Source organism: Spermophilus citellus, assembly GCF_964194105.1.
Source record: "Spermophilus citellus genome assembly, chromosome: 17".
Classification (NCBI taxonomy): domain Eukaryota; kingdom Metazoa; phylum Chordata; class Mammalia; order Rodentia; family Sciuridae; genus Spermophilus; species Spermophilus citellus.
The window spans coordinates 30,129,539-30,155,669 of NC_138199.1; the positions used below are offsets into that span (position 1 = coordinate 30,129,539).

A 26,131-nucleotide genomic window follows, 5' to 3' on the forward strand; every position below is an offset into this window, starting at 1 on the left:
CAGTGATCTAGACCCATTATGAATGACTAGTCCTCTAGACTGGACACTCTGTGCAGACAAGCTCAGAGCTCCCATTTTCTCCTCAGCCAGGCAGAGAAAGTTCTGAAAAGATTTTTCTCTCCTCATGGTAACTGGCCCAAATAGCCCTGAGGACTTTATCCTATTTAATTCCTCTCCAAAATAAATAAATAAATAAATAAAACTGACTCTCATGAGGAATCCTCTGGAGGAGGTGATGGCTGGGATAGTAGAGCTTGTGTGTTCCCTATATTTCCAAAACCCAAGCAGATTTTCTCAGCCCCCTTGATTGATAGCACAAGTCTATTTTGCTTGAAAGGCAAGCCAGGGGCCACCATGGCTTGTGACCTGTAATGCCACAGACCTTGGAGACAGCAGCCCTCTGACAGGTACAAATGCAGCCTCTGCTTTACCCAGTGGAGCCTGTGATGATGAATCAAGTAAACTCCAAGGTCTTGGGACAGAAACTTCAAGGTAGCACCTGGGAGATTAGTTGAACCTGAGGGCTGCTTTGGAGCTGGAAATATGGGGTATCTCAGCATGCTGCAGCAGGCATGGGGATATGTCCACAGGGCACACGCCACAGCTCTTAGAGGAAGCATGGGCCAGGGCATTGCTTTGCTTGTCCTACAATCTGCCTGCCTTTCCCAGATTTGGCCTTGTACTGTGAATTCCATGAAGGCAGGACTGTGCCTGTTCTGCGGGCAAGCAGCAGGGCTTTGTTGGGTTACTCCTTCTCCGCGGCAGGGGGCCAGGTTCAGTGTTCACTGCGCTGGAGGCATCAGAGCTCTGTAATTCCTATCATCTTTGGTGGGTGCCTTGGGAACTTTGGACTCCCTGTGCATAGAGAATGCAAATTGCCACTTGGTTTGATGACCTGTAATTAATCTTATCTCAGTGTTCAACCCATACTTCACGCTGGGGTTTTGTTTTGTTTTGGAAAATGGAAATCCAGTATCCTGAGATGTGAATTCACTTTGCTCTTGACACATGAAGTCAAAGTACAAAATTTCTATAGTGTCCAACAGAAAAACAGAGTCAACGGGCATTTCCAAGGGGCTAGGTGGTTTTATGACTAATCGTCATAATTACTCCTTCGGTTACTGGTTCCCCTGGCTACAGAGACAGTTGTGTGGAAACAGGAATGGAGATTTGATCAGAAATTTAAATAGAATAGAAACAATCCCCCCCCACCCCACAAACTCATGGGAGGGAATAGAGTGAATTAGCCACGAGGAAGCTGGAGTGTGAACAGAAAGTTAATCATGACTGTCTTGGGATCTACTGCACCACTGAGCTGCACCCCTCAGGTGTGGAAACCTGGGAGAAGGTCAGGTTGCTGTCCCACACTGCCTTGGGTATCATGCACCATTCACAGCCTGCCCCCTGCTTCAGCCTGGAGCTATAGTGTCCATTCAAGTTTCAAAAGAAAGCTTCTGGGGCTTTTTCTGGCCCTGGATAAACTCAAAAGCTACCTGGAGGAGGTCACAGTTATAATACTGACCTCCTTTGCCATATTCCTACCCAGCAGGATAAAAATATCTTTTAAAAAAGAAAGCTTTCAAGAGTGCATTCAGAAACCTTCTTATCAACTCGTACTTCTGAATACCTGAGCCAGTCTGCTCTCAACCATTGTTATCTGCTGGTCTGCGTAGAAATGGCCCGTGAGGGTTCAGCAGAATCACAAAACTGGGAAAGGAGTCCAGGCAACACAGCTAGGAAGGAGCCTGTCAACAGAAAGGGGCCCAGGCCCATGTCCTCTGCTCCTGGCCCACCAGATTCACAACTAGGAGTTTGTCTCCTTTAACTGGGAGAAGAAGGGAAATGAAGAAAAGGAGATGTGTGTTTCCTGTTTGGTGGTTTCAAGTGACTTTTTTTGTATCCCAAATTCTGTGATCAAGGATGGGAGCACAGTAGGAAAACCCCAGAAAGCAGAGCTGAACAAGGAGAGCCCAGTGTTTGGGGACAGGCAGCCTAAAGTCATGGGTTGCCTGAAGGATGCTCTTAACAGGCATGATTTTTCTTATTTTTACCGAGTTAAAAAGTGCTGCGGGGTATTTCAGGAAACTGGCTCAGAACAAATAGAGGAGAGAGTATTATTCTTCCAGGAGCTGCTCATCAGAGTTGTGAAGCAATCAAGATCAGATGCCTTAGGGGGCTGAGGACCCTGGAAAACACACATTGCTCCCACCCCCATCCACCAACCCACCGTGTGTTTTCCACCCTCCCTGCAGGATGCCCTGAGGGAGAAAATAAATGAAATCTAGAACAAATGGTTTGGCTGCTAAGGAGGGAAGGTAATGAGTCACAGCTGTGACTGAGATGGACCCTGTTTCCCCTCTCGGGTTTAAACGGGTGGAAAGTGGCAGTGTTGAAGTGGGAAGAAGTTCTTACAGAAAACTTCAGGGGATGGAGGAAGAAAGAGCAAGGCCTGGCAGGCTCTGTCAACTGAGTGCCACCTGGCCACCTGTGGGGAAGCTCTTGATCCCTGCCATTGGGTCTTCAGGTTCTTCCATATTTAGTGTGGAAAACATGTCACTGATGTAGGCCAGAGTGAGAACAGAGGCCTTCTCAACACCACCAAAGACTGCCAAGTTCAGGTTTAACTTAGCTATGTATTTAAAAAACCTTGACATCTCATCAACGCTATCATTAAAAAAAAAAAAAAAAAAATCCCTTGGCCTGGGACAATGAGACAATGTGTGGCTAGTGATTTAGCTCAGTGATACAAAGTGTGTCTAGCATGTTCAAGGCCCTGAGTTCAATCCCAAAAGGAAAGAAAGAAAAAAGGAAAACAAATTATATCAGGTTTAATTGAGGTCCCAAGGACGTGGAGAGAGGAGAGAAACTGTTCAGCAGCATGAACACAATGAAGTTTTCTTTTTTTTTTTTTAATTTGTGGTGGTGCTAGGGATGGAACCCAGAGCCTGCACAGTGCTAGGCAAGCAATCTACCACTGAGCACCTCCCCATCGTTTTTTGTTTTAAGACAGAATCTCACTAAATTACCCAGGCTGGCCTCCAACTTGTGAACCTTCTGCCTCAGCCTCCTGAGTAGCTGAGATTACAGGTGTCCACCACCACACCTGGCTTAGAATGAGGTTTCATTTAGATTGCTCTGTCAGAAATTTATATTCTCCTCCATGGTGTTTGCTCCCTTGAGTCTGGGGTGTGGTAGGTAGGCAAGGGCCAAACAGCTGGACAGGGTAGGACGTTTACCTACCTCACATACACACATACACACACCCTCACTACACAGAGCTGATTTATCTCTTATTGCTGTAGATATTTTTGGTAACAATAAATCCCCTTAAAATGTTTATTTTCCACTTTACAAATAAAAAGAAACCAAGGAACACAAAACCCTAATTACTTTCATCCCTTGGTGTTCATGTCTAATCTTTGCCAATATATATGTCCATAGTCATCACTGTGAAGTTATTACTTTGTGTTCTAATTTTCAACTGTTTTTGTCTTTTTTTTTTTTTTTAACTCGGGATTGAACCCAGGAGCTTTACTACTGAGCTACATCTGCAGCTATATCTGCAGCTGTTTTTTTTTTTTGTTGTTGTTGTTGTTGTTTGTTTTTGTTTTGTTTTTTAATTTTGAGACAGGGTTTTGCTGAGTTGCTTAGGGCCTTGCTGAGTGGCTGAGGCTGACCTGAAACTTGCAATCCTCCTGTCTCAGCCTTCAAGTTACTGGGATTATAGTTGTGCTCGTCTTATCTTCACATTTGTATGCGTAGATAAGTCAGAGTCACAGAAAGCCCCAAATAGGTAGGTAGGAGACATACACTTGCCATTTTTAGCCTCTAGCCCTTCTCTCACTGTTGGATTTGGAAGGTTGATGTGGGATCTCTGCAGCAGAGATGTGAATAGTGCTTACTGTCCATTTCTACAAAGGTATGATATGATCTAAGGAGAAACATGTTTCAACTTCCAATCTGTTTCAAGAGTTTGAAAGCTCAGGCCTAGAAGAAACCAAGTGAGCTGGGAGGTCTTGGCTGCTTGCAACTTTATAATAGGTAATAGGTATAAAGTCCAAAAGGGCTCAGATTTCTTTCTATCCACGTTGGCCATCTCAGACCTCAGTCCAGAGGAAAGCAGAGCTGCCTCCACTGCACCCTGGCCCCGGGAACTAAAAAGGCATAGGCCACCCTGGCCCCATGGGGGCACACCAGCCTCAGTGAACTGCATGCTCTTCTCTCTGGCTCTCCAGGTGAGAGGGAGCCTGCCTGCCCTGTCACTGTTGCAGAGTGACTAGGGGCTTGGCCACAAGAGTTGCTGGGTAGGTAGCAAGAAGATGAATGGTGAGCAGCGGAGCTATTACAGCCTAGTGAGACCTGCAGAGGCATAATGGGAAGGCCGAAGAGCCAAGCACTGTGGACTGCACACCAGAGGCCGCAAGGATCTGCTTTCCAGACCTTGGTAAAGGAAGAGTGAAAAAGCCCCCAGCCAAGGATCTCGGGGGTATTTCACTAAGTGTGGCCTTTTGCCTCTATCCTTTGCTCTTTGGCTTTTTAGATCATATCTAAACAAACTATGGGGTGAAATTCTGGCCCCTCAAAGTGAAGCAAGTGCTTTTTCATAAGTAGAGCCTGGGTGAACATTGGGGATATGCTTCTTTTTTTTTTTTTTTTTTTTTTTGGTACCAGGGATTGAACCAAGGCGCACTTAACCACTGACCCATATCCCCAGCCCTTTTTTATTTTTTATGTGAAACAGTCTAGCTAAGTTGCTGAGGCTGGCTTTGCACTTGAAATCTGCCTGCCTCAACCTCCAAGCTGCTGGTCTTCCAGGTGTGTGCCACCCTGCCTGGACAGTGATATGCTGTATTTGATCTGTTGTTTCCTTTCAGGTTTCTTGATTGTGATTTGCTGCCTGTACAGGTTGGAAAATGGAGTTGATTTGATTGACTCTTGTACAGCAAATAGGCAGACTCACATTTAACTGGTGCATTTATAATCCCATTTTCTAATGTGTAAGAAATACAGTGAGTTAATACCAAAGACAAGCACAAGGCCTAATTTAACTCTCCTTTTTCTCTGTGCCTTTCCAGCAGAACTCTCAAACCTGCACCATAAAGCTCTGAGGAGATCCACAAACCTAAACAGCAAGACTCCTTCCGGTCCTTGGCAGATGGGCAGCAGGATTATTTACTAACCTGCAGAATGGAGACCACGCCCTTGAATTCTCAGAAGGTGCTGTCAGCCTGTAAGGATGGAGAGGATTGTCAGAAAAATGGAGTGTTGCAGAAGGGTGTCCCCACCACAGAGGAAAGACCCGAGTCTGGCCAAAGGTCCAATGGGTACTCTGCAGTTCCGAGCCCTAGCGCAGGAGATGACACTCCTAACTCTATGCCAGCTGCCACCACCACCCTAATGGCAGAGGTTCATCAAGGGGAACGGGAGACCTGGGGCAAGAAGATGGATTTCCTCCTCTCAGTCATTGGTTATGCTGTGGACCTGGGCAACGTCTGGCGCTTTCCCTACATATGCTACCAGAATGGAGGAGGTCAGTATCACAGCCACAAATGGGGTGGGTTGTAGATCCTCACAGGAGGCCAGAGGATAAATCATGTCTTAGCTGTTTCATGTAACTGAGAGGAGCCTGGGAACATGGCTGCTTAGACATTCATGCTAGTCCAAAAGACATATCTCTAGTAAGCCAAAAGCTTAGATCAGCATGTCTGAGGCTTTCTGGGTTGAGGAGTTGGGAAGCAGCTCTCCCAAACCTGACCTCACAGGTTTCTAGCATCATCAGTGTTCCATGTGTTGTTCCATGTGCCTCCTCATTCTGCATTGTCCAAGCCAGAGGTGAGGAATGGCCAGCAGCACTATGTCCTGTTTCTTTACTTCTGTGGCAGGTTCTTGGAAGAATCTGGAGGGGTCACATCTGCATCAGGAAAAATTGAGAGGTAGCTGCAGGGCTTCAGATCCTCCTGGATCTTTTGGACCTGTGTGAAGTCAAAGAATGACATCAACTTAGGTCCAGAGTCTTAAGTTGCCAGTCTGGGTATAAGGCTGAACCCAGCCACAGTATTGCCAACTCCAAATCATGCATGGATATGCTTATGTCTCCGATAAGATTGTTAGATTTTTGAGGACGGAGACCAAATCTGCTTCCTCTTTGTAACTCTAAAGCATCCACAGATATTACCTTGTAGATGATCAAAAATTGTAGCTGAGTTAGATATGGACATGGGAACCTGGCGGGGAGAGAGCAGGAATGGGGCCTCTATGTAGGCATTGGGTTTGTTATCACAATAGGAAAACAACATGCAAAAATGGATGTCAAATCAATCAATATTTAGTTTGACAGGAACTCTGGCAATAGATTTGGGAGGGCAGCTAAAACAAGACTTGGGGATAATTTATTTGTGTCACCCTCACTCCTTCCATGGCCTGACATGAAGCAGTCTAGATTTGCTAGATTTTTTAGGGACTTTTGTCCATGCAGTTGCAAAAGCAGCTGCTTAGGGGCTCTTCCTGGGAGGAGCGGAAGTCATAATCACTTTATCTCACCTTTAGCCTGAGCATTAGATAAGGGGCTGGGTCACTGGTGACATTTCCTTTTAAAGATGATCAAGCAAACCCTTTGGACAAAGGCCACCATGAAAACACAACATTTTTTTTTTATTCTCAAGGCAGGTTTACCCAGTGTAATTGCAAGTTGTGTGGGACTCTTCTGAGTTGCACCGACCTCAAGGTTTCTAGGAGCAAAGCATTTTATAGAAGGGAAAGTTATCAGGGAAAATCATAGCTGACTCACCCTTTGTGCTACAACTCAAGCTGCAAGGGAACAATCCCCGACATTTCCAACAGCCTTAAGATGAAGGAAACATCAGTACCAGTAGTTATGCAATAGCTCTGTGCTTTCTTTTTTTTTCTTTCTTTTTTTTTAAAATAAATTTATTGCAGAGGGGCTGGGGATGTGGCTCAAGCGGTAGCACACTCTTGTGGCATGGGTGTGGCCCGGGTTCGATCCTCCAGCACCACATACAAACAAAGATGTTGTGTCTGCTGAAAACTAAAATGTAAATAAAATATTAAAATAAATAAATAATAAATTCATTGCCGATATCTTAAACATTGGCAAACTTTGACAAGGAGAGCTTCTATTTTAATTAACATAATATAGCCACATATTTGTTCTTAATTTTGAAATGAGGTGAGGACCAAAAGCGTTATTAAGGACATTTTTTGTTTCTAGATGTCTTAATTATGCAAAAACATTATTTTTATATTGTGTTTTCTTATTCTGTGAAAAACTTACCCTTGCAGCCAGGCCCCAAGAGATGGCTCATGAGAAATCATTCTGGAATTAATGGACATATAGCCAAATATCAATAAGTATCTGGAAACAGAAGAACAAAATTCTAGTTTTATGACTCATTGATGGTGGCATCTGTATAGCTCATCACAGGTGGTCTGTACCCAGGGACCCTGTAATGGTTGCATCATTCAAGGAGCTTAACAATCATACATTGCACCCACACCCAAACATTCTGCTTCAGGAGATCTGGGTGGGCCCTGAAATCTGGAGGTGAGTTTTTAAGCTCACTGGTGATTGTGATGTATGGCTGGGTTTTGGAACCTCAGCTCTCCTCAACCCTGTCATCTTATTGAGGAAAACATTGGGGCTCAAAGAGGGGAAGTGGCCCAGGTTTCTTCTCTAGGCAACCAGAAGTGGAGGTGCTCCCAGTGCCTTCCCTGTCAACTCCCAACCCAGTGTTCTTTCCATTTACTCCTTCAGCCTCCTCTTGAAACTTCTTTTTAGCTGTGCAGCTCTGTCTATTATTACTTCTGGCAAAGCACCAAGACCAGGGCAGCACAGTGTAGGTCACTCAGCACAGGGTAGCTCTGTGGTCCTCGACATGAGCCTTCTTGTCCAGATCAATTGGATTGTTCTAGGACAGCTGTAGTCAGGGAGTGAAATTGTCTTTCATCCGCTTCAGGGGCGTTCCTTCTCCCCTACACCATCATGGCCATTTTCGGGGGAATTCCACTCTTTTACATGGAGCTTGCACTGGGCCAGTACCACCGAAATGGATGCATTTCTATATGGAGGAAAATCTGCCCAATTTTCAAAGGTAACTGAAGGGTTTGTGAATGGGTCATGGGGGCATTTTCATCAATGGGTGGGAGCTGGGAACTTGCTTCTAAAAACACTTAGGTCTCAGCTATCTCTGGGAAACAACTTGAGTCACCAAGTTTGTGACTGCTCAAGTGTTATGAAATTGTTAAGAAGAAACAGAACAAATGGCAATTAAAAAGTAAACTGAATTTTAAAAATTTAAGACATCAACAGGGCTCACATGTGTTTTTAAAAACATGAAAGCTTGCACATATACAAGTAATTGGCTACACTGCCACTCTTTCCCTGTCGGGGAATGAAATGGATGACAGTATCTATGTTAACCCCTCACTCAGGCTGTGGGACTCCATGCTCTAGCTCAGCCTTTTACTGTTGGGCTGCCCTTTGAACTTGGCTTCTCTCACCCACTTCCCAGGGATTGGCTATGCCATCTGCATCATTGCCTTTTACATTGCCTCCTACTACAACACGATCATGGCCTGGGCGCTCTACTACCTCATCTCCTCCTTCACGGATCAGCTGCCCTGGACCAGCTGCAAGAATTCCTGGAACACTGGCAACTGCACCAACTATTTCTCAGAGGACAATATTACCTGGACACTCCATTCCACATCTCCTGCTGAAGAATTTTATACGTAAGCGTGCATGAGAAGATGGTCTGTTCAGGCAGGCCACACATCTGGGACTTGGCTTCTTAGAAAGCAGGCAGGAGCCAAGGGCTCTTTACCAATCTCCTGGCCAACTGTCAGGGGAGGAGGAGAGAATGAGAAAGGGGATGGCAGAGCCCAAGTCTCTGGCAGGATTTGAAGCTGGGAAACTTTGTTTTGTTGGGAGGGAGTGGGGGGAGTAACAGGGATTGAATTCAGGGGCACTAAGCCACTTCCTCACCCCTATTTTGTATTTTATTTAGAGACAGTGTCTCACTGAGTTGCTTAGTGCCTTGCTTTTGCTGAGGCTGACTTTGAACTCACAGTCCTCCTGTCTCAGCCTTCGGAGCCGCTGGGATTATAGGCGTGCGCCACCACACCCTAAGGAAACTCTGTTTTGAGTGTTGCACAATCCCACCTTCTGCGCCACCTCCCACCTTTCCCATTGTCAGGACAGGCTGTTTAACATGTCCAAGCTGATCCCTACCTTCACTTTCTAAAATCACTCCTCTACACCAAAACTACCCTTCTTCCTGGCTCCTCCTTTCAGTCAATTGCCATGAAAGCAAAACAACCTGGATCTTCAGTAGTTTGAAACTATTCAAATAGTTGCTGGTTTAATGCATCGACTTCATAATCAGGATTTAACCTTTGGAAGATGATGCTTGGAAAAGGTAGCATTATTTTAGTACAGGAATTTCAGGCAGCCCAAAGACAGAACTACTGCACAGGGTAAGGGAGGGGGCCTGCTACCTACACACACAAATCCTCAGGTACCCAAAAGTCAAGCATATTGGTCAAAGAGGTTTAGGTCCCAGCCACAGAGGAGAAATCAGGAAGTCTATCTTGGGGCTGAGAACTCTTCCCAGGGACTCTTGGCTGACTGTGTTGCTTGCTCCTTCAGGATCAGCAGGGCCCATCCCAGTCCTTTCTGAGGCTTGGTGAACACTTGGTCTTTCAGTGTAGTGTCCATTTTTCTTGGGTACCTTCTTAGAGGTATCACAACTGGGTGCTCCTGTCACTGTCTAGATCCTCACACAGACTTTTTCTTTTATTCTAGGCGCCATGTCCTGCAGATCCACCGGTCTAAGGGACTCCAGGACCTGGGGGGCATCAGCTGGCAGCTTGCCCTCTGCATCATGCTCATCTTCACCATTATCTACTTCAGCATCTGGAAAGGTGTCAAAACTTCTGGCAAGGTGAGAAGGACTCTGGCTGCTTATACATGCCTGCAAAGGGAACCTACAGGGTCTTAAACTCAAAACCCAGTAGCCTGGACAGCTACTGGTCAGGGGATGATCATTGTCTCTTTCAACACCTATTACATTCCACGGTGTTCTTTTTCTATCACATCTGTTAGAAGATTTTAGAAATGGCCCAGTCCTAAGAACAATTATATATACACCCATGGCCCAATAGTGGCAATAATTTACTGCAAATCCACCATGGGCCATGCTTTTATCTCCACAGGCTATTTCCTGCTAGGCATTGTTGCATTTTACAGCTGTGGCTTAGAGATAGGTAGTACTGGCCAAGCTGAGTCAGATCCCCATCTGCCTGGTTCTGAAGGCAGTGATCTTTCTGCTTCCCACTTTGCCTCCTGAAAATGACAGATTAAAACAGAGATAGATCTCCTTTCTTGTAGATCTTTAGGAATAAAAGACTGATACTGGTCTGGGGCTATAGCTCAGCGGTAGAGTACCTGCCTCTCAGTGTGAGGCACTGGATTCAGTCCTCGGTATCAAAATAAATAAATAAAGATATTGTGTCCATCTACAACTAAAAAAAAAAAAAAAAAAGACAATGATACCAACCCTTCCCCTTTCCTTGCTTTCTGTGAAATAGGCAATAACAGTATTCCCATTCTCCTTCCTTCCTTCCAGGTGGTATGGGTGACAGCTACCTTTCCTTACATCATCCTTTCTATCCTGCTGGTGAGGGGGGCCACCCTCCCTGGAGCCTGGAGGGGTGTCCTCTTCTACTTGAAACCCAACTGGCAGAAACTCCTGGAAACAGGGGTAAGATATTGAGGGAAACAGTGTGTACCTGTCTGTGGTCCACTACACGAACAAAACCAGTTCCCCTTCAGTTAAGACAGTAGGGACAACTGAAATTTACTTTCACTATACAAGTCTGCAATAATGCTGCAGAAATACAAGTATAAAAAGTGCAGTTGGGGACCAGAGTTGTGGCTCAGTGGTAGAGTGCTTGTCTACCATGCATGAGGCACTGGGTTCGATCCCCAGCACCATATACAAATAAACAAATAAAAGTTTTAAAAAAAGTTTTTTAAAAAGTACAATTGATCTTAGTGGTTGTGTATGCCTGTAATTCCAGTGACTCAGGAAGCTAAGGCAGGAAGCTTGTAAATTCAAGGCTAGCCTCCACAACTTAGTGAGACTCTGTCTCAAAAAATAAGAAGGGTTGAGGATATATATATAGCTCAGTGGTAAAGCTCCCATGGATTCAGTCACCAGTACCCCCCCCCCAAAAAAAAAGTAGTACACACCACTGGGTGGTTTTAAACCTAAATGACAATAGGGAAGAGAAGTCACATGTGTTTGCACTAGGTTGTGTGACCATCCTTGAAATGAGCCTTGAAAGCTGGTCTTTTTACCTTGCACATAGTCATGTGGAGTCATGAGAGGTGCTGTCCTGCTGGTGCCCAGTGTCAGTCTGGGTCTCGCTCTTACCCCGTGGTCCTTTCCTCTGCTGTGTTCCAGGTGTGGATCGATGCTGCTGCTCAGATCTTTTTCTCTCTTGGTCCAGGCTTCGGAGTCCTCCTGGCTTTTGCTAGCTACAACAAGTTCAACAACAACTGTTACCAGTGAGTATTTGGGGTGTCCAAGCAAGGCTTGGAAATAGAGTGAGTGAAAGCTAGTCTAGAGGAAGGCTACGAAACCTATGGCTTCATATTTGGCCAGGCTCTGGCTATGGTGACAGTGCCCCTCACAGGTACCACGAGCCTCTATCCATTCACCTCTGGCCAGAGCATCTGTCCAGGCTACAACTTTACTAGAGGTTGAGAGAGTCCCCAGGCCACTTCTGTTTTGTGAAAATCCCTACATATAAAAATAATAAGAAATTCCACAGCAGGTTTACAAAAATTACAAAATGCAATTAAATATTTTGGCTTGGTTAATACATTTACCAACAAAATTATAATGTGATAAATTTGTTATGTATGTACACAAAAAAGTTTACTGATTGAATTTTGTTGTTGTTATTGTTGTTGTGATACTGGGAGTTGAATCCAGGAGTGTTCTCCCACTGAGCTACATCAGCAGCCCATTTTATTTTTTATTTTGAGACAGAGTCTCACTAAGTTACCCAGGATGACCTTAAACTTGTAATCTTCCCGCCTGAGCTTCCCCAATAGCTGGGATTACAGGTGTGCACCATCACAACTGGCTGATTGGACTTTTTGACCAGCCTAAAATGCTATTAATTTTCATAGAAAAATATTACTTTAGATATTTTAACAAAGCAGGGAATGTTGCACTGATTATCATTATGTGTCACTCATTGCCTCTAGACTAGATTTTAATTCCCATCACCAAGGACAATGTGTAGCAATCCATTTGCACAAGTCATTATTATAGAGTTTGGTTTTTTAAAAGATAGGGGCAAGGGTTCACATTTACCCGAAGCAATATCGCCTTACACTGGGATACCAATCTGAAATTGTACATTGAGGTCTTTTAAAAGTGCCAGGGCGGGCTGGGGATGTGGCTCAAGTGGTAGCGCTCGCCTGGCATGCGTGCGGCCCGGGTTCGATCCTCAGCACCACATACCAACAAAGATGTTGTGTCCGCCGAGAACTAAAAAAAATAAATAAATATTAAAAATTAAAAAAAAAAGTGCCAGGGATCTGGGCACAGTGGGCATACACCTATACTACACCTAGCTACTCGGGAGGCTGAGGCAAGAAGAATGCAAGTTCAAGGTCAGTCTAGACAATTTAGCAAAACCCTTCTTAAAATTTAAAAAGGGCTAGAGATGTAGCTCAGTGTAGAGGGCCTGAACATGTGCAAGACCCTGGGGGAAAAAGGTATCTCTGTGGCAGCCTGTGACTTCATTTGAAGATAATGTCAAACATCTAAATCTGAGGAATTTTAAAATGTGAGGCCAAAGCCCCCCTCCTGCCCCCTTCTCCAATCTAGCCCCTGTTCCAGAACAGGTATTTCCTGTTTGAAATGGAGAGGTCTGTGCTGTTTCATAGCAGAACCACCTCTTAAAAAACACCTCTGACCTGTTAACTGACCCACCCCACATGTGATGGTCAGGGTATTTGAACTTCAAGCCTGAGAGGCTGGGCTCTGGGGGAATGACAGGGACCCAGAAAAGTTAGGGGTCCTTTGAGCCAGAGTGGTGTGTCTTGGTGGGACTGGTATGCAGACAGATAATGCTGCACTCCCCACTCCAGAACCGTCTCATGTCCCTTGGATTTTCCACTCTAGAGATGCCCTGGTGACCAGTTTGGTCAACTGCATGACCAGCTTTGTTTCGGGATTTGTCATCTTCACTGTGCTCGGGTACATGGCTGAGATGAGGAATGAAGATGTATCAGAGGTGGCCAAAGATGCAGGTAGGACCTTGGGTTCTGTCTAGGTTCCTGGTTTCTTTTGAATTGCTTCACTTTGAATCTTTACAAATATCTAACTTTCGAATGGCTCTTTAAAATTTCTAGGACTTGAGAGAAACTTAATGCCTTGGTGATCTTGATCCTTTCTGTGTGTTCATGGCCACAGGCGATAGAGCAAGTCCCTTGGCACCCAGCACTGGGCTGTTAACACACAATAGGCTTGAAAATATGGCTTGGATGGTGGCTTTGAAACCAGTGGATTTGGGTCCTGTGATGGTCTTATGGTGAATGCAGTCTTGTAGGCAAATCAAGTTACTAATCCTTAGAACTTCCCCTTGTAGAAAAATGTAGCTGCTGTGGTCATTCTGCTGTAACAGATGTTGGAAACAAGTTGATAGGATCTAGTGGATGGAGTCCCAGGGTTTTCTTGAGAGCATATTTGTGTATTTGGCCGGATGCAGTACTCTGGCCAGCCCTGTTCCCCAAAAGAGGGCACCCCTAGCTAGCCCCTGAGAGATTGAAAACACGTCCCTCACACTAACAAAAGTGGCTTTAAAAATGGCAGGAAGTCTTTATTCCACTTTCTACTGTTCTGGAGCTGAAGATATCAGAGGGGCTATGGGGCTTTAAAAATATCAGTCCTGGCCCTGAAAATAAAACACCAAGTTATTATATAGTGGAAAACTCTCTTATGTGAAGCTTTGCTAGTCTTGGGGTCTTGGTTCTGTTTCCCCACCCCCCATGTTACTTAAGGGCACCCAGTTTTCAAGGTGTGTGCTCCTTCCTCCCTACCTCCCAGGTGACCAGGTAAGATGGTGTGGAGTGTGAGGAAGCACTTGGTACATGGCAAAGCTCAACTCACGTGTCTTATGATGAGAACTGTAGTCAGTGAGTGTCACCCTGTGACATCTTTATAGGACACATCTCAGCAACCACCTTTCTTTTCTCCTCATCGCCCTCAGGACCCAGCCTCCTCTTCATCACATATGCAGAAGCCATAGCCAACATGCCTGCATCCACATTTTTTGCCATCATCTTCTTCCTCATGCTGATCACACTGGGCCTGGACAGCACAGTGAGTAAATGGGGAAGGAAAACAGGCTTTGGGGAGGATGAGGAGGAGAAGAGGCTGCTGAACCCGTTCCTCCCACCTTGGCCATCCCAGGCAGTGTTAGCTACTCTCTCCTTGTGCCCCCCAAGCTCAGCAACGGCACTTACAGCCCCCACTACATTACAGAGTCATTAGTGGGATCATGTGAAGAAAGTGCCTGGCAAAGGAGAAGACTCCACATATGTGAATTTCTTATTGTGTGCTGACCCTGAAGGCCAGGACAAGGTCTCTTCTGTGTCTACCCTGCCCAGCATTTAGCTTAGTGCCTTGGCCTTATTACCATGGAGTGAGACTCAGTTTTGAGTTGGCCTTTCTGATGCAGATAGTCTCCCCAGGAGACCTCACATATTACGTTTCAGTCCTCATACTGTATTTTCTTTCCTGGATGTCCTCAGAAATGGGTTCTAAATACAGTGTAAATGAGGGAAATAGGCTTCCAGGTGTGTTCATGGAGCAGTGAGTTGGGAAAACTGGTCATGATCAGCTTGACTGATCACTTAGCAATCTTACTCCTCTTCCTGTTCACTGCCCTGAAGGCACAGACTTGTCCCAAAACCTCCACGGTGACCATTTGCATGTACCTCTCAGTTTGCAGGCTTGGAGGGTGTGATCACGGCTGTGCTAGATGAGTTTCCACACATCTGGGCCAAGCGCCGGGAGTGGTTTGTGCTTGCTGTGGTGGTTACTTGCTTCATTGGATCCCTGGTCACCCTGACTTTTGTGAGTATCATGGCCCTCAGCTCTGAGCTGGCAGCAGAAAGCTACAAGAAGCTCCAAACCAGAGCACTATGTGGGGGAAGTAGAAGGGGGTATTTTGTTACCACAGCTAGGGAGTGGTTCAGGGGTAGGACATTTGCCTAGATGAGGTCCTGGGTTTGATCTCCAGCACTGAGGAAAAAAAATATTCACCAAGGAAAAGAAGGAAAGTTATCTGGCAGCATCCATTTGTAGAATCATACATGATATGTTATCCTGAAGCTCTTCGCATATTATAATCGATCTAATTACATTTCTAGCTTGGCAAAATATCTGGAGAAAAATTAGGTTGGGTTTGCATTTCCAGTCTATTTCTAATACTTAGGGCTGCTTTCACAGGAATATTGCCCTGATGTCTTTATTTTATTTTATTGGTTGTAGAGAAAAACAATGTTTTTATTTATTTATTTTTATGTGGTGCTGAGGATCAAACCCAGTGCCTCACATGTGTGAGGCAAGCTGGAGGCTGGTGTTTTTTGGGGTGGGGTGTGGTGGGGTGGGATGTTAAAGATTAAACCCAGGGGCACTTTACCACAAAGCTATGTCCCCACTCCTTTTTATTGAGATAGCCTCACTAATTTGCTGAGGCTGACCTCAAACTTGTGATTTTCCTGCCTCAGCATCCCAAGTTGATGGGATTACAGGTATGTACGATTGTGCCAGCTGGAGGCTGGTGCTTTATCATGTGTAATGCCACCATGTCTCTTCTAGAACTTGCAATGGTAAAGAATTGGTAGCTGAGGCTATGGGATAGATTAAGTCCAAGGCGGAAGTTTCCCAGCATTACCCTATGCTCAGAAGTGTATGCAGGCCTGTGCAGTAGGGAGGGGCAGCCTTTAACCAGGTTTGTGGTCTTGCCCCCAGGGAGGGGCCTATGTGGTGAAGCTGCTGGAAGAATATGCCACGGGTCCCGCGTTGCTCACCGTTGTGCTTATAGAAGCAGTGGCTGTGTCTTGGTTCTATGGTAAGATCTTCCTTCAGCCCCCACTACGCTACTCACAGCACAGAGAAGGGCTGATTTCATCAAATAAGGACAGAAAGGGACAGTTGACAAGGTGTGACCTCCTGATGGGTCTGTTAAATAATCTGTTGAGTGCCTTCTCCAGAAGTCTGTCATTCCCTCTGCCCTCTGTACAGCATGTTGCCTGCACCCTTGGGGAAGGACATGTTTCCTATTCTGAGTTTGAATGTTTACCCAGTGGAAGAAGGCTGAGAAGTTCATGATCCTGAACCACAACACAGAATTCATGTACAGTGAATTCATTTGCTGAGTGCACAATAAATTGCTAAACAGAGTTGTCCCAAATTTAAATTTCTTAAGCGACATCTTCTCCAGAGCCCTGAGAGTGAGTTTAGGCTGATCTTCTAAGAAAAAGGCAAAAATGCTCTTATTTGCATTATCTACCCTGCTAAGACTCCCAGATCACCCTCCTCTGGTCCTGGGATGGAATTTGATAAAGGGTGGAAGCACCAAGGGTTCAGGGAGTGAGCTGAAATGGGTCTATTGGCAGAAGTCCCAGGAGCCCCTGGGCGAGGATTTTAGGGCACAGTCAAATTGAAATGAAGAACACTAGTTCAAAGATGCCTCTCTAAAATCAAGAAGCTATTATCTCATTCTAAAAATTTATTAGAATTTCTACTTTCTATGATAATAAAACTGCTTTAGCATTGTAGTGATTACACGTGTTATGAAGAAGAGAAAAGATCGTGTTTTGAGTTGCACATGGGTCTGGTCTTTTAAAAAGAAATTCTCTTCCATACTGTACAACCAGAGAAATGAGAAGCTGTTCTCCATTTGTGTACAATGAATTGAAATGCATTCTGCTGTCATGTATAACTAATTAGAACAAAAAAAGAAAGAAAGAAAGAAATCCTTTCTGTAATTCAGAGGACAAAGTTCAAAGTGTATGAATTGCTGCAGACCTGCCTGCCCTAGGATATGCAGGGAGTGCTCAGGGAAGCAGCTGCAAAACACCTTCCCCTTCTCAGTTTCTCCTCTGTCAATGGGAGTTCTCTGTTCTCACTGTGCCAATAACTTTTTATAGAAGAAACTTGATCTTGATCTGGCATATGAATGGGCAATATTGTGGTTTAAAAATTCTCTTGAAAGTTTGCAGTGTATGGTGGAAAGCCTGTCTCTGTCAGGCTGATTCACCATCCCTAAACAAAATTCAGCATTCTTTTCTACAATACCAGTAAAATCATATTTATACTGAGATCTTAGTATGGGCACCAATGCCAGCTTTCCATCTTTCCTCAAATGCCTATCAACCTGCTCTATGTAGAAAGAGCTTTGCTATAAAAATGAAGTTTTGTGACCCTTCATACCAGATTGGTGTCCCTGAGCACCTCTTGGAGAAATTCCAGAACTGCTACACTGTTCAGGATAGGAATTCTTGTCATTCTCAGTGCTCATCCCAGTGACCCTGACTCTCCTTAAGAATAGGGACAGTCCTTCTATCTCCTATCATCTCAGTCTCTTTCTCTTTCGGATGATTTCAGGTATCACTCAGTTTTGCAGTGATGTGAAGGAAATGCTTGGCTTCAGCCCTGGATGGTTTTGGAGGATCTGCTGGGTAGCCATCAGCCCTATGTTTCTCCTGGTGAGTTGTCATTTCTTTTCTTCTTCTTGCCCTGGGGAAATTACCCCCAGACATTTTATTGAAGTATAATATATATACAGAAAAGTGTCCAATCGTAAGTGTACATTTATAACATATAAAGTTATTTTTTGAAGTTCTGGGTTGAACCTAGGACCTCACACATGGTAGACAAATGTTCTACCATTAAGTTTAGATACAGTCATTTTTATTTTATTTTGAGGTAAGGTCTTGTTCAATTGCCCATGCTAGCCTCAAACTTGGAATTCTCCTGCCTCAGCCTCTAAGTAGCTGTAATTATAGGCGAGTACTACCATGCCTGGTGAACAAATTTATGATGCAGAAGTTTCAGTTGTTTTCAATTAGAGGTTGCACTGAATCACCTGGCCCTCTGTTACCACAAGAAGTCCTAACATAAATGGGTTATTAATTCATATTCTTACCAGTGCTTCTTGATAATCTACTTAAACCCTTTCATTTGTTTTTCAAAAGAGGAAGAAGGGGCACACTCACTGAGTTCTTTTCCCCTGCAAAACCCAAGTACCAAATTGGGTGCAGGCTCATTAGTCACAATCCCCGTGATGTTTGCTTTACTCCCCTCTTCCACAGGCAAGTGCTCTAGTGCCCAATTAAGAAGAGGCAAATCTGTCTTCCACTTCTACGTTTACTTAACAGATCCCCTGCTCTGGGTTTTTAAAGGCTGCTTTAGGTAAACAACAAGTAACTTACTAAAAATATTCCCTTTCACTAAAGCCAAGTTACAACAAAAGAAAATATAGTGTATGAGCAAAGAGAGGCTGGGCCACGTGAAGGTTTCTGGAGCTAGAGTTGAGCCCTCCTGGCTGAGTTGGAGTTCACATACCTGACATCAAGAAGAGCCGAGTTCTGGCAGGGTTGGCTCCTAACCAGACCCTCTCTTTCCTTGTTCCCAGATTACCTTCCTGAGCAGCTAGGTCTGGGAACAAAGAGTGTAGAGAATAGTTTGTGATTAACTGGACTCCTGGTTCTGAAGGTCTCCTCCTGGACTTAGGATAACACTGCTCAGAAGATGGATGTGTGTTTAACATCTTCCCATTTTATTACCTGCAGACAAAGAAAAAAAAAGATAAAAATAGATGTTTAACCACACAAATAATTTACATTACTGTCTTCTTTATGACTATTAAATAATAAAATAAAATTAAATCAATTGAAATAACGATTTCTGCACAGTGGTTACTAGGCAAAAACTGATATTTACACTCTCTCTGGAAACCAAACTGAAATAAGAAAACTCATAAACTGGAAATTAGAAGAGCTCTGTGGAATTTTTCTTGGTCAAACTTTTCATGGAATTTTCAAGTGAAAAATGTAATAAGCTGCATTTTTCCTTCTGTAATTTCTTTCATTATGAGGACCTGTGGCAGGCAGGTATCCATTGTTAAGATGCCTCACCGCAGAACCATCCTTGTTGAAACCGCAGGCTGTGGGAGTTGAATGCAGAAAACAAAGAGCAGAAGGAACTTAAGCAGGAGGCTGAGTCTTCCTTGGGTTTTGAGAACCTTGTTATCTCTCCTGGACACAAGGCACCTGCCATCTGACTGAAAACAATCATTGCGGGAAAATGGAACAAGGCAGAGAGCAATATGAAGCCCTATGACTGGCAGGTGCTGTGGAGAGGTCACCCAGTTCACTCCTGCTGGATGCAGTCTCTTCTCCCTGGCATAGAGCTACACTAAAGTGGGGACTGTAACTTCTCTCCCTTAAGGGGTAATTGTAGGGATGTTGTAACATCCCACTGCAGGCCCTGAGGTGAGGAGGGATGGTGAGGAAAACTAAGAGAAGCACCTGTCTGTTGTATTCGTGCAACTTAGTTACAATTGATAATTCTGTGTGTCAGAGTTCAATCTAGAATATATCTCAACAGTATCTTTAGGGCTGGGGATGTGGCTCAACTGGTAGCGCGCTCGCCTGGAGTGCGTGCGGCCCGGGTTCGATCCTCAGCACCACATACCAACAAAGATGTTGTGTCCGCCGAGAACTAAAAAATAAATATTAAAAATAAAATTCATTCTCTCTCTCTCTCTCTCTCTAAAAAAAAAAAAATAGTATCTTTAGCATTTATGGTACCAGAATTTGTGTCTATCTGCATGGATATTAAGAGTTTTAATATTTCTTGGACTTTGTTTTTAGTTCATCATTTGCAGTTTTTTGATGAGCCCACCCCAGCTACGACTTTTCCAATATAATTATCCTCACTGGAGTGTCATCCTGGGTTACTGCATAGGAACTTCATCTTTCATCTGCATCCCGACGTATATAACTTATCGGCTGATCATCACTCCAGGAACTTTTAAGGAGGTATGTGTTAGTGTGTATGTGTGTGGTGTGTGTTCAGTCTGGTAATTGGGGAGGAAAGGATTCTCTTGTTATGCTCTATCAAGAGACAAGTCTATATATTAAAAAAATATATATATATACACAACATAAAAAAAATAAGTCTAGCCAGGTGCAGTGGCACACACCTGTAATCCCAGTGGCTCAGGAGGCAGAGGCAGGAGGATCACATGTTCAAAGCCAGACTTAGCAACTTAGTGAGGCAGTAAACAACTCAGTGAGACCCTGAAGGCTGAGGATGTGGCTCAGGGGTTAAGCGCCCCTAGGTTCAATCCCTGATACCAAAACAAAACAAAAGAAGTCTATATGAAATTCACCAGAAGGCTTAAATACCTATACCATGTTATTTAAGGCTACCACTCACTATCATTAAAGGCTGCCACTATCATCATAAGGCATCTCCGAAACCCTCAAATACAACAGCAAAAAAGTGACACCTTTGGGTAAAGCTTAGCATGTACTTTGGGTTGTGTATAGCTTTCTCAACTTATCAGTTACTCAGCCTTCTGCTTGCCATTGGGCATGGACAACAGATCTGTGATGTCAGAAGTCACACATAAATTTTTACAATAGTTAATTATCAAGTAATGGTTGTATTTAATTACACATTTTCTAAAATAATTACATTTTCTGTTTATAACTGCATAGCACTTAGCAAAAGATTCTTTCAATCTTTGAAAAGAAATTAGTGTTTGTATTTGACATTCAAAACTTAAGAATCTGTAGTGTGAAAGTCACATCAACTATAATAGAACGTCCTCTGATGAGCTTTCTCCCACATAACTGAATGATCATGACAAGTTGTGATCAATAATAGCAAACATCCCTAAGGTGGTTTCTTATTCATTGTTATATTTCTTTCCTTTTTTTTTAGTTGTAGTTGGACACAAGACCTTTATTTCACTTGTTTATTTTTGTATGTGGTGCTGAGGATCGAACCCAGGGTCTCGCATGTGCGAGGCGAGCACTCTACTGCTGAGCCACAACTCCAGCCCCCATTGTTATATTTCTGAAAATTGATTCATAGTACAGAATTCACTGACTTAAAAAGCATATTTGAGGATCTTGATCTTAAGAGATGAACTTGCTAATTTCTCCAGAGCATTACTACCTATATAGTGTAGACATCAGAATGTATTTGATTAGCAGACACTGGATATATAATATGGATACTCTATGATTATTATTCATTGAATTAGTGGGGTTGTAGCTCAGTAGTAGAGAGCTTGCCTTGACATATGAAGCATTGATTTCAATCCTCAGCACCACATAAAAATAAATAAGTTGAATAAAGATATTGTGTACATCTACAACTAAAAATATCCTTTTTAAAGACTCTAAAACACACTGGCTCTGTTAACTACATATCTCTGCTTTCGTTTTAAAAAAATGGCATAAGTTTAAAATATTGTCTTTGGATGGAGGACATATCAGATGTTGAACTGATAAGAACAGATATGATACTTAATCTTAGCTAAAAGACTGCAAAGTGATCACACACAGATTTTTAAGTGGAAGTTAGAAAAAATTACTATGGGCATTTTTTAGTATAATAGCAATGTGACAAGTACTATTTTAAAAATCATCATACAATAAGAATGTTCCAACAGTTTCATAGTTTTAACTCAAAAATTGTTAACTAACTTGGGGCTGGGGTTGTGGCTCTGTGGTAGAGCGCTTGCCTAGAATGTGTGAGGCACTATGTTTGATTCTCAGCACCACATATAATAAATAAAACAAAGGTTCATCAACAACTAATAGTTAAAAAAAATTAACTATCCAACAATATCATAGTTTCAGCTATGGCTCACTGTTGATGCCCCCAAGTATTGTACTATATATCACTAGCCAGAGAAAGATGAGAATTCAAAATATGGTTTCTATTGAATGCCTATTGTTTTTGTACTGTAATAAAGTAAAAAATAGTTAAATTGAACCATTGTAAGTGGGGGGCCATCTGTATAAGGTTGGAGCTATGGAGTGAGCTACCACTTACAGGTATAATTGGAGGATATCATACACATTTGAAGCCTCGAAGTCTCAAGGTCATACAGCAACTTAGTTTGTTGTTGCATAAACCCCCAGTAACTTACACAAAGATATTAGAAAACATTTCCCATGAGTGACATGTTTATGAAAAATGCCAGGAGTGGTCCATTCCTTAGATTGCTAGTGACCGTCTTGTAGAAGGCCCGGGCCTGCCGAATTTTAAGAGCAACAATAGACTGACAACTAGAATGCTGCCAAAGTCCAGGAAACAAAACTGAGTCTGTGTTATGGGAGACCAGCAGCCAGAGGAAAGCAGAATGTGTGGGTAGGGGTTGGGCAACAAAAGCCATTTTTTTCTTTATAATGATTTTTTCTTTGCTGCCCTTGCCTATACATGACTTAGTGATCTCTTCTCCCTCAGTACCCCATACCTCGGCATAAGACTAGTTGCCATGATCTACGTCTAGTTGCCAATTAGCAAGGTATAATTGTTTAAGCAGTTATAGTTTATATAAGCATCTACAGGAATGGATCATTTCTGGAATTTTGCTTTCAGTGACTTGTCATTCCCTGATAAAGGATATCAGTACATCCCTAGACCTTTTTATTTTATTTTTATTATTTATTTATTTATTTTGGATACTAGGGATTGAACTCAGGGGCACTTAATCACACTGAGCCATATCCTCAGCCCTTTTTGTATTTTTATTTAGAGATAGGGTCTGACTAAGATGCTGAGGCTGGCCTCAAATTTATGATTTTCTTGCCTCATTCTCCCAAGTGGCTGTGGTTGTAGGCATTCACCGCCTCACCCAGCAACAACTCCTTTTTAAGTACATTCCTAGTGTGAGAGTTTAGTACTCAGGTTTTAAGGTCATAAGAAACACAAAATATATAATTTTTTTTTTTTTTTTTTTGGTACCATGAATTAAACCCAGGGGCACTTAATCACTGAGCCACATCCCCAACCCTTTTGCTGAGTTGCTTAGGGCCTCGAAAAATTGCTGAGGTTGATTTTGAATTTTCGATCCTCCAGCCTCAGTCTCCTGAGTCACTGGGATTACAGATGTAATCTCAATTACAGTGCACCACCACACCCAGTTTATTTTTTATTTTAAGATAGGATCTCATTATATTACTTAGGACATCCCTAAATTTCTGAGGCTGATCTCAGACTTGTGATCCTCCTGCCTCAGCCACTGGGAATACAAGCATGCATCACTTTGGCTGGCTGGGATTGGGACTCTTTGAATTCCATAGGCCTTGTACCTTAAAGAATAAATTCTCAGAAACAGAAAATCGGGGGTGGGGGGGAGAGTATTCCTTCCCTTTTCAACCTAAAATAAAAAGGACAGCAAAGCTTCGCCTAAAGATCAATAAATCAAAAGATGCTTTCAGATCCAATTTTGTCTGCTTACCAACATACAGACATTTGACCATTAAAGATTTTATGAAATGACTTAATAAAATTTTTTCTAAGCCTCTGTGTGGTGCTGTTCTCTTTCCACTTCCTTGAGCTGTTTCATATCACTCTGATCCTAAGTTTTACAAGGCAGGTTGTATGTTTTATACCAAGCCCAAGTATATTTCAGCTCTCTCTCAAAGCTTCTGTGTACTCCTGCTGTTTCTATAGTAGAAATTCTCAGCTTCTCTCTGATGAGAACCACTCCATGTAAGACTGCTTTAGAAGTGAAGATTTTAAGGCTCACCTCTTTAAATGGCTGTAATTTGTATTCATATGAACTAATCAGCACTGCTGTACATTGGATTCATTGAGTCAGTAACATCCTGGCTGTTGCAGTGGCTCCTGAAGGGCTGGCCACTGTGGCTGCAGTGTGCATCCAGGGCATGTGGAAGCCGTCAGACCAAAACCCAGCCCTCACTCTGCTCCTCAAGCCCTGTGTGGCCACAGGGAACCTCCTTTGTCTAGGAAACAGGGATGCTTTGTCCCAAGTCATTCAAAGGCATATTATAGTTCAGCAGGGGGTCTACTGAAGGTTGGTTTTCTCCCATTATGTTATGATGATGTTCTTAACTAGTTTACAGATTATTATAGATCCAGACAATAGACACCATTTTTATTCATATTGAGAAGAAAAGGGGATTTTTTTTTAAACTTGTGGGTTGAACTATGTTGTTTGCTCTACTGAACTACATATGGCCAGCCCTTTTTTTAAAATATTTATTTTTTTTTAGTTCTCCGTGGACACAACATCTTTGTTGGTATGTGGTGCTGAGGATCGAACCCAGGCTGCACGCATGCCAGGCGAGCGCGCTACCGCTTGAGCCACATCCCCAGCCCCTGGCCAGCCCTTTTTATTGAAAGAGTCTCACTAAGTTGTCAAGGCTGGCATAAAATTTGCCACCCTCCTGCCTCAGCCTTCTGAGTAGCTGGAATTACAGGCATGCACCTACAAGGGTGGGAATTTCCTTCTTAAAAGTCAGTGCCAGGCACAGTGGCACACGCCTGTAATCCCAGCAGCTTGGGAGGCTGAGACAGGATGATCTTGAGCTCAAACTCAGCCTCAGCAACTAAGTGAGGCCCTGTAGAGCAACTCAGTGAGACCCTCTCTCTAAATAAAACATAAAAAAAGGGCTGGGGATGAGAATCAGTGGTTAAGCATCCTTCCAATAAAAAAGAAAAGTCATTGAGACTGTTCCAACTTACTATTAAGTGTTAGTAAAATGCTATTTAAGCTTTAATATTAATGTTGAAATATTTTTGTAATTTTGCTAAATTACAAGACTGTAACATTGTTTTTTCTTCCTAACAGCGCATTATTAAAAGTATCACTCCAGAAACACCAACAGAAATTCCCTGCGGGGACATCCGCTTGAATGCTGTGTAAACACTCTAGAGAGGAAAACACTTCCCAGTTGCTGCCACCTCTAGCTCTGATGAGTCCCACCTTGCCTCTCCCCTCCCGGTGAATTGGTTTCCAGCTGAGCCTGACAACGGAAGGGCCTTCTTCATGGAGACACAGTCCCAAGAGACTACGGTGCCCAGACTCTTATGGCCTCCAGCCATTTCTTTCCATGAATCTCTGGGACATATTACCACGTTAGACTGTGACACAGCTGAAGTAGCCTGTTTTGGACATGTGAGGGTGTGTATGGAGGTGATGAGACCACCCTATCATCAGTTAGGATTAGGTTTAGAATCAAGTCTGTGAAAGTCTACTGTATTTTTTGGGTATTATCATTGTTAGCTGATATCTGCTTCTAAGGACTCCACTGTTCATGAAGTCCTAACCATCTAGGAGAAAACAAAGATTGTCTTGCTAGCCGCATATTTTCTGAGTAGTATAGAACTCTATACCTGGAACCTTCTAGAACCCTCTAACCTATGTGCTGCTGTGGAGTCAGGAAAAGCAGCAGCAGCTAAACTGAAAAATAATGTGTACATTTGAGCATTTGTGTCTGTGTATTATCTCTATTCCAATACTTTGGGTCCACTACAAGCTATGAATTACCTCTAATTTTCTTACATTAACAAATTCTACCTACTCAACTGTGTGTGTGTTATTATTTGAAGGGTACAAGTACTACAACATGTTCTGCTACTTTTTCCTTTTCCACTGTCACTACGTTAGCCCACGAACCTTTCTTTGGTATTTGCCGCACTTCATTACTGCTCCTCTCTGCACTCAATCTTCAGGATAATATATTTCATAGGCAAATATGGCTTATGTTGTTAGTTATGGGAACCACTGTGAAGATAGATGTGCACCTTCGATGTTCAACTGATCTTCAGGTTTAAGCTCTGTCTACTTCAAATGACTAAGTTTAACTATCTAGGTTATTTTGTTTTGTGCTGAGAGTGTAAATCCAATTCCCATTTAGCTCTCAGTGTACAGATCTGACACCCTGAGCTAAATCAAGGGTATCATTAGTCCAGGAGAAATGGAGAGTCTGGCTAGCTTTAATTGCCTTCCTTCTTTGTCTTTCCCCATC

General features: G+C 43.3%; 1 protein-coding gene across 1 annotated transcript in view; it reads left to right on the forward strand.

The window, feature by feature from the left end:
* SLC6A4 (solute carrier family 6 member 4) overlaps positions 1-25,665 on the forward strand; it is a 34,178-nt gene extending 8,513 nt beyond the window's left edge. The window contains exons 2-14 of the mRNA XM_081272216.1: positions 5,076-5,530; positions 7,974-8,108; positions 8,529-8,748; positions 9,821-9,959; positions 10,644-10,778; positions 11,484-11,587; positions 13,221-13,348; positions 14,308-14,420; positions 15,045-15,176; positions 16,077-16,176; positions 17,715-17,815; positions 19,985-20,152; positions 24,952-25,665. Coding sequence (XP_081128342.1) covers positions 5,188-5,530; positions 7,974-8,108; positions 8,529-8,748; positions 9,821-9,959; positions 10,644-10,778; positions 11,484-11,587; positions 13,221-13,348; positions 14,308-14,420; positions 15,045-15,176; positions 16,077-16,176; positions 17,715-17,815; positions 19,985-20,152; positions 24,952-25,026 — 1,893 coding nt within the window. The 5' untranslated portion in view covers positions 5,076-5,187 and the 3' untranslated portion in view covers positions 25,027-25,665. The remainder of the gene's footprint in view (positions 1-5,075; positions 5,531-7,973; positions 8,109-8,528; positions 8,749-9,820; positions 9,960-10,643; positions 10,779-11,483; positions 11,588-13,220; positions 13,349-14,307; positions 14,421-15,044; positions 15,177-16,076; positions 16,177-17,714; positions 17,816-19,984; positions 20,153-24,951) is intronic.
* The last annotated feature ends 466 nt before the right edge of the window (positions 25,666-26,131 follow it).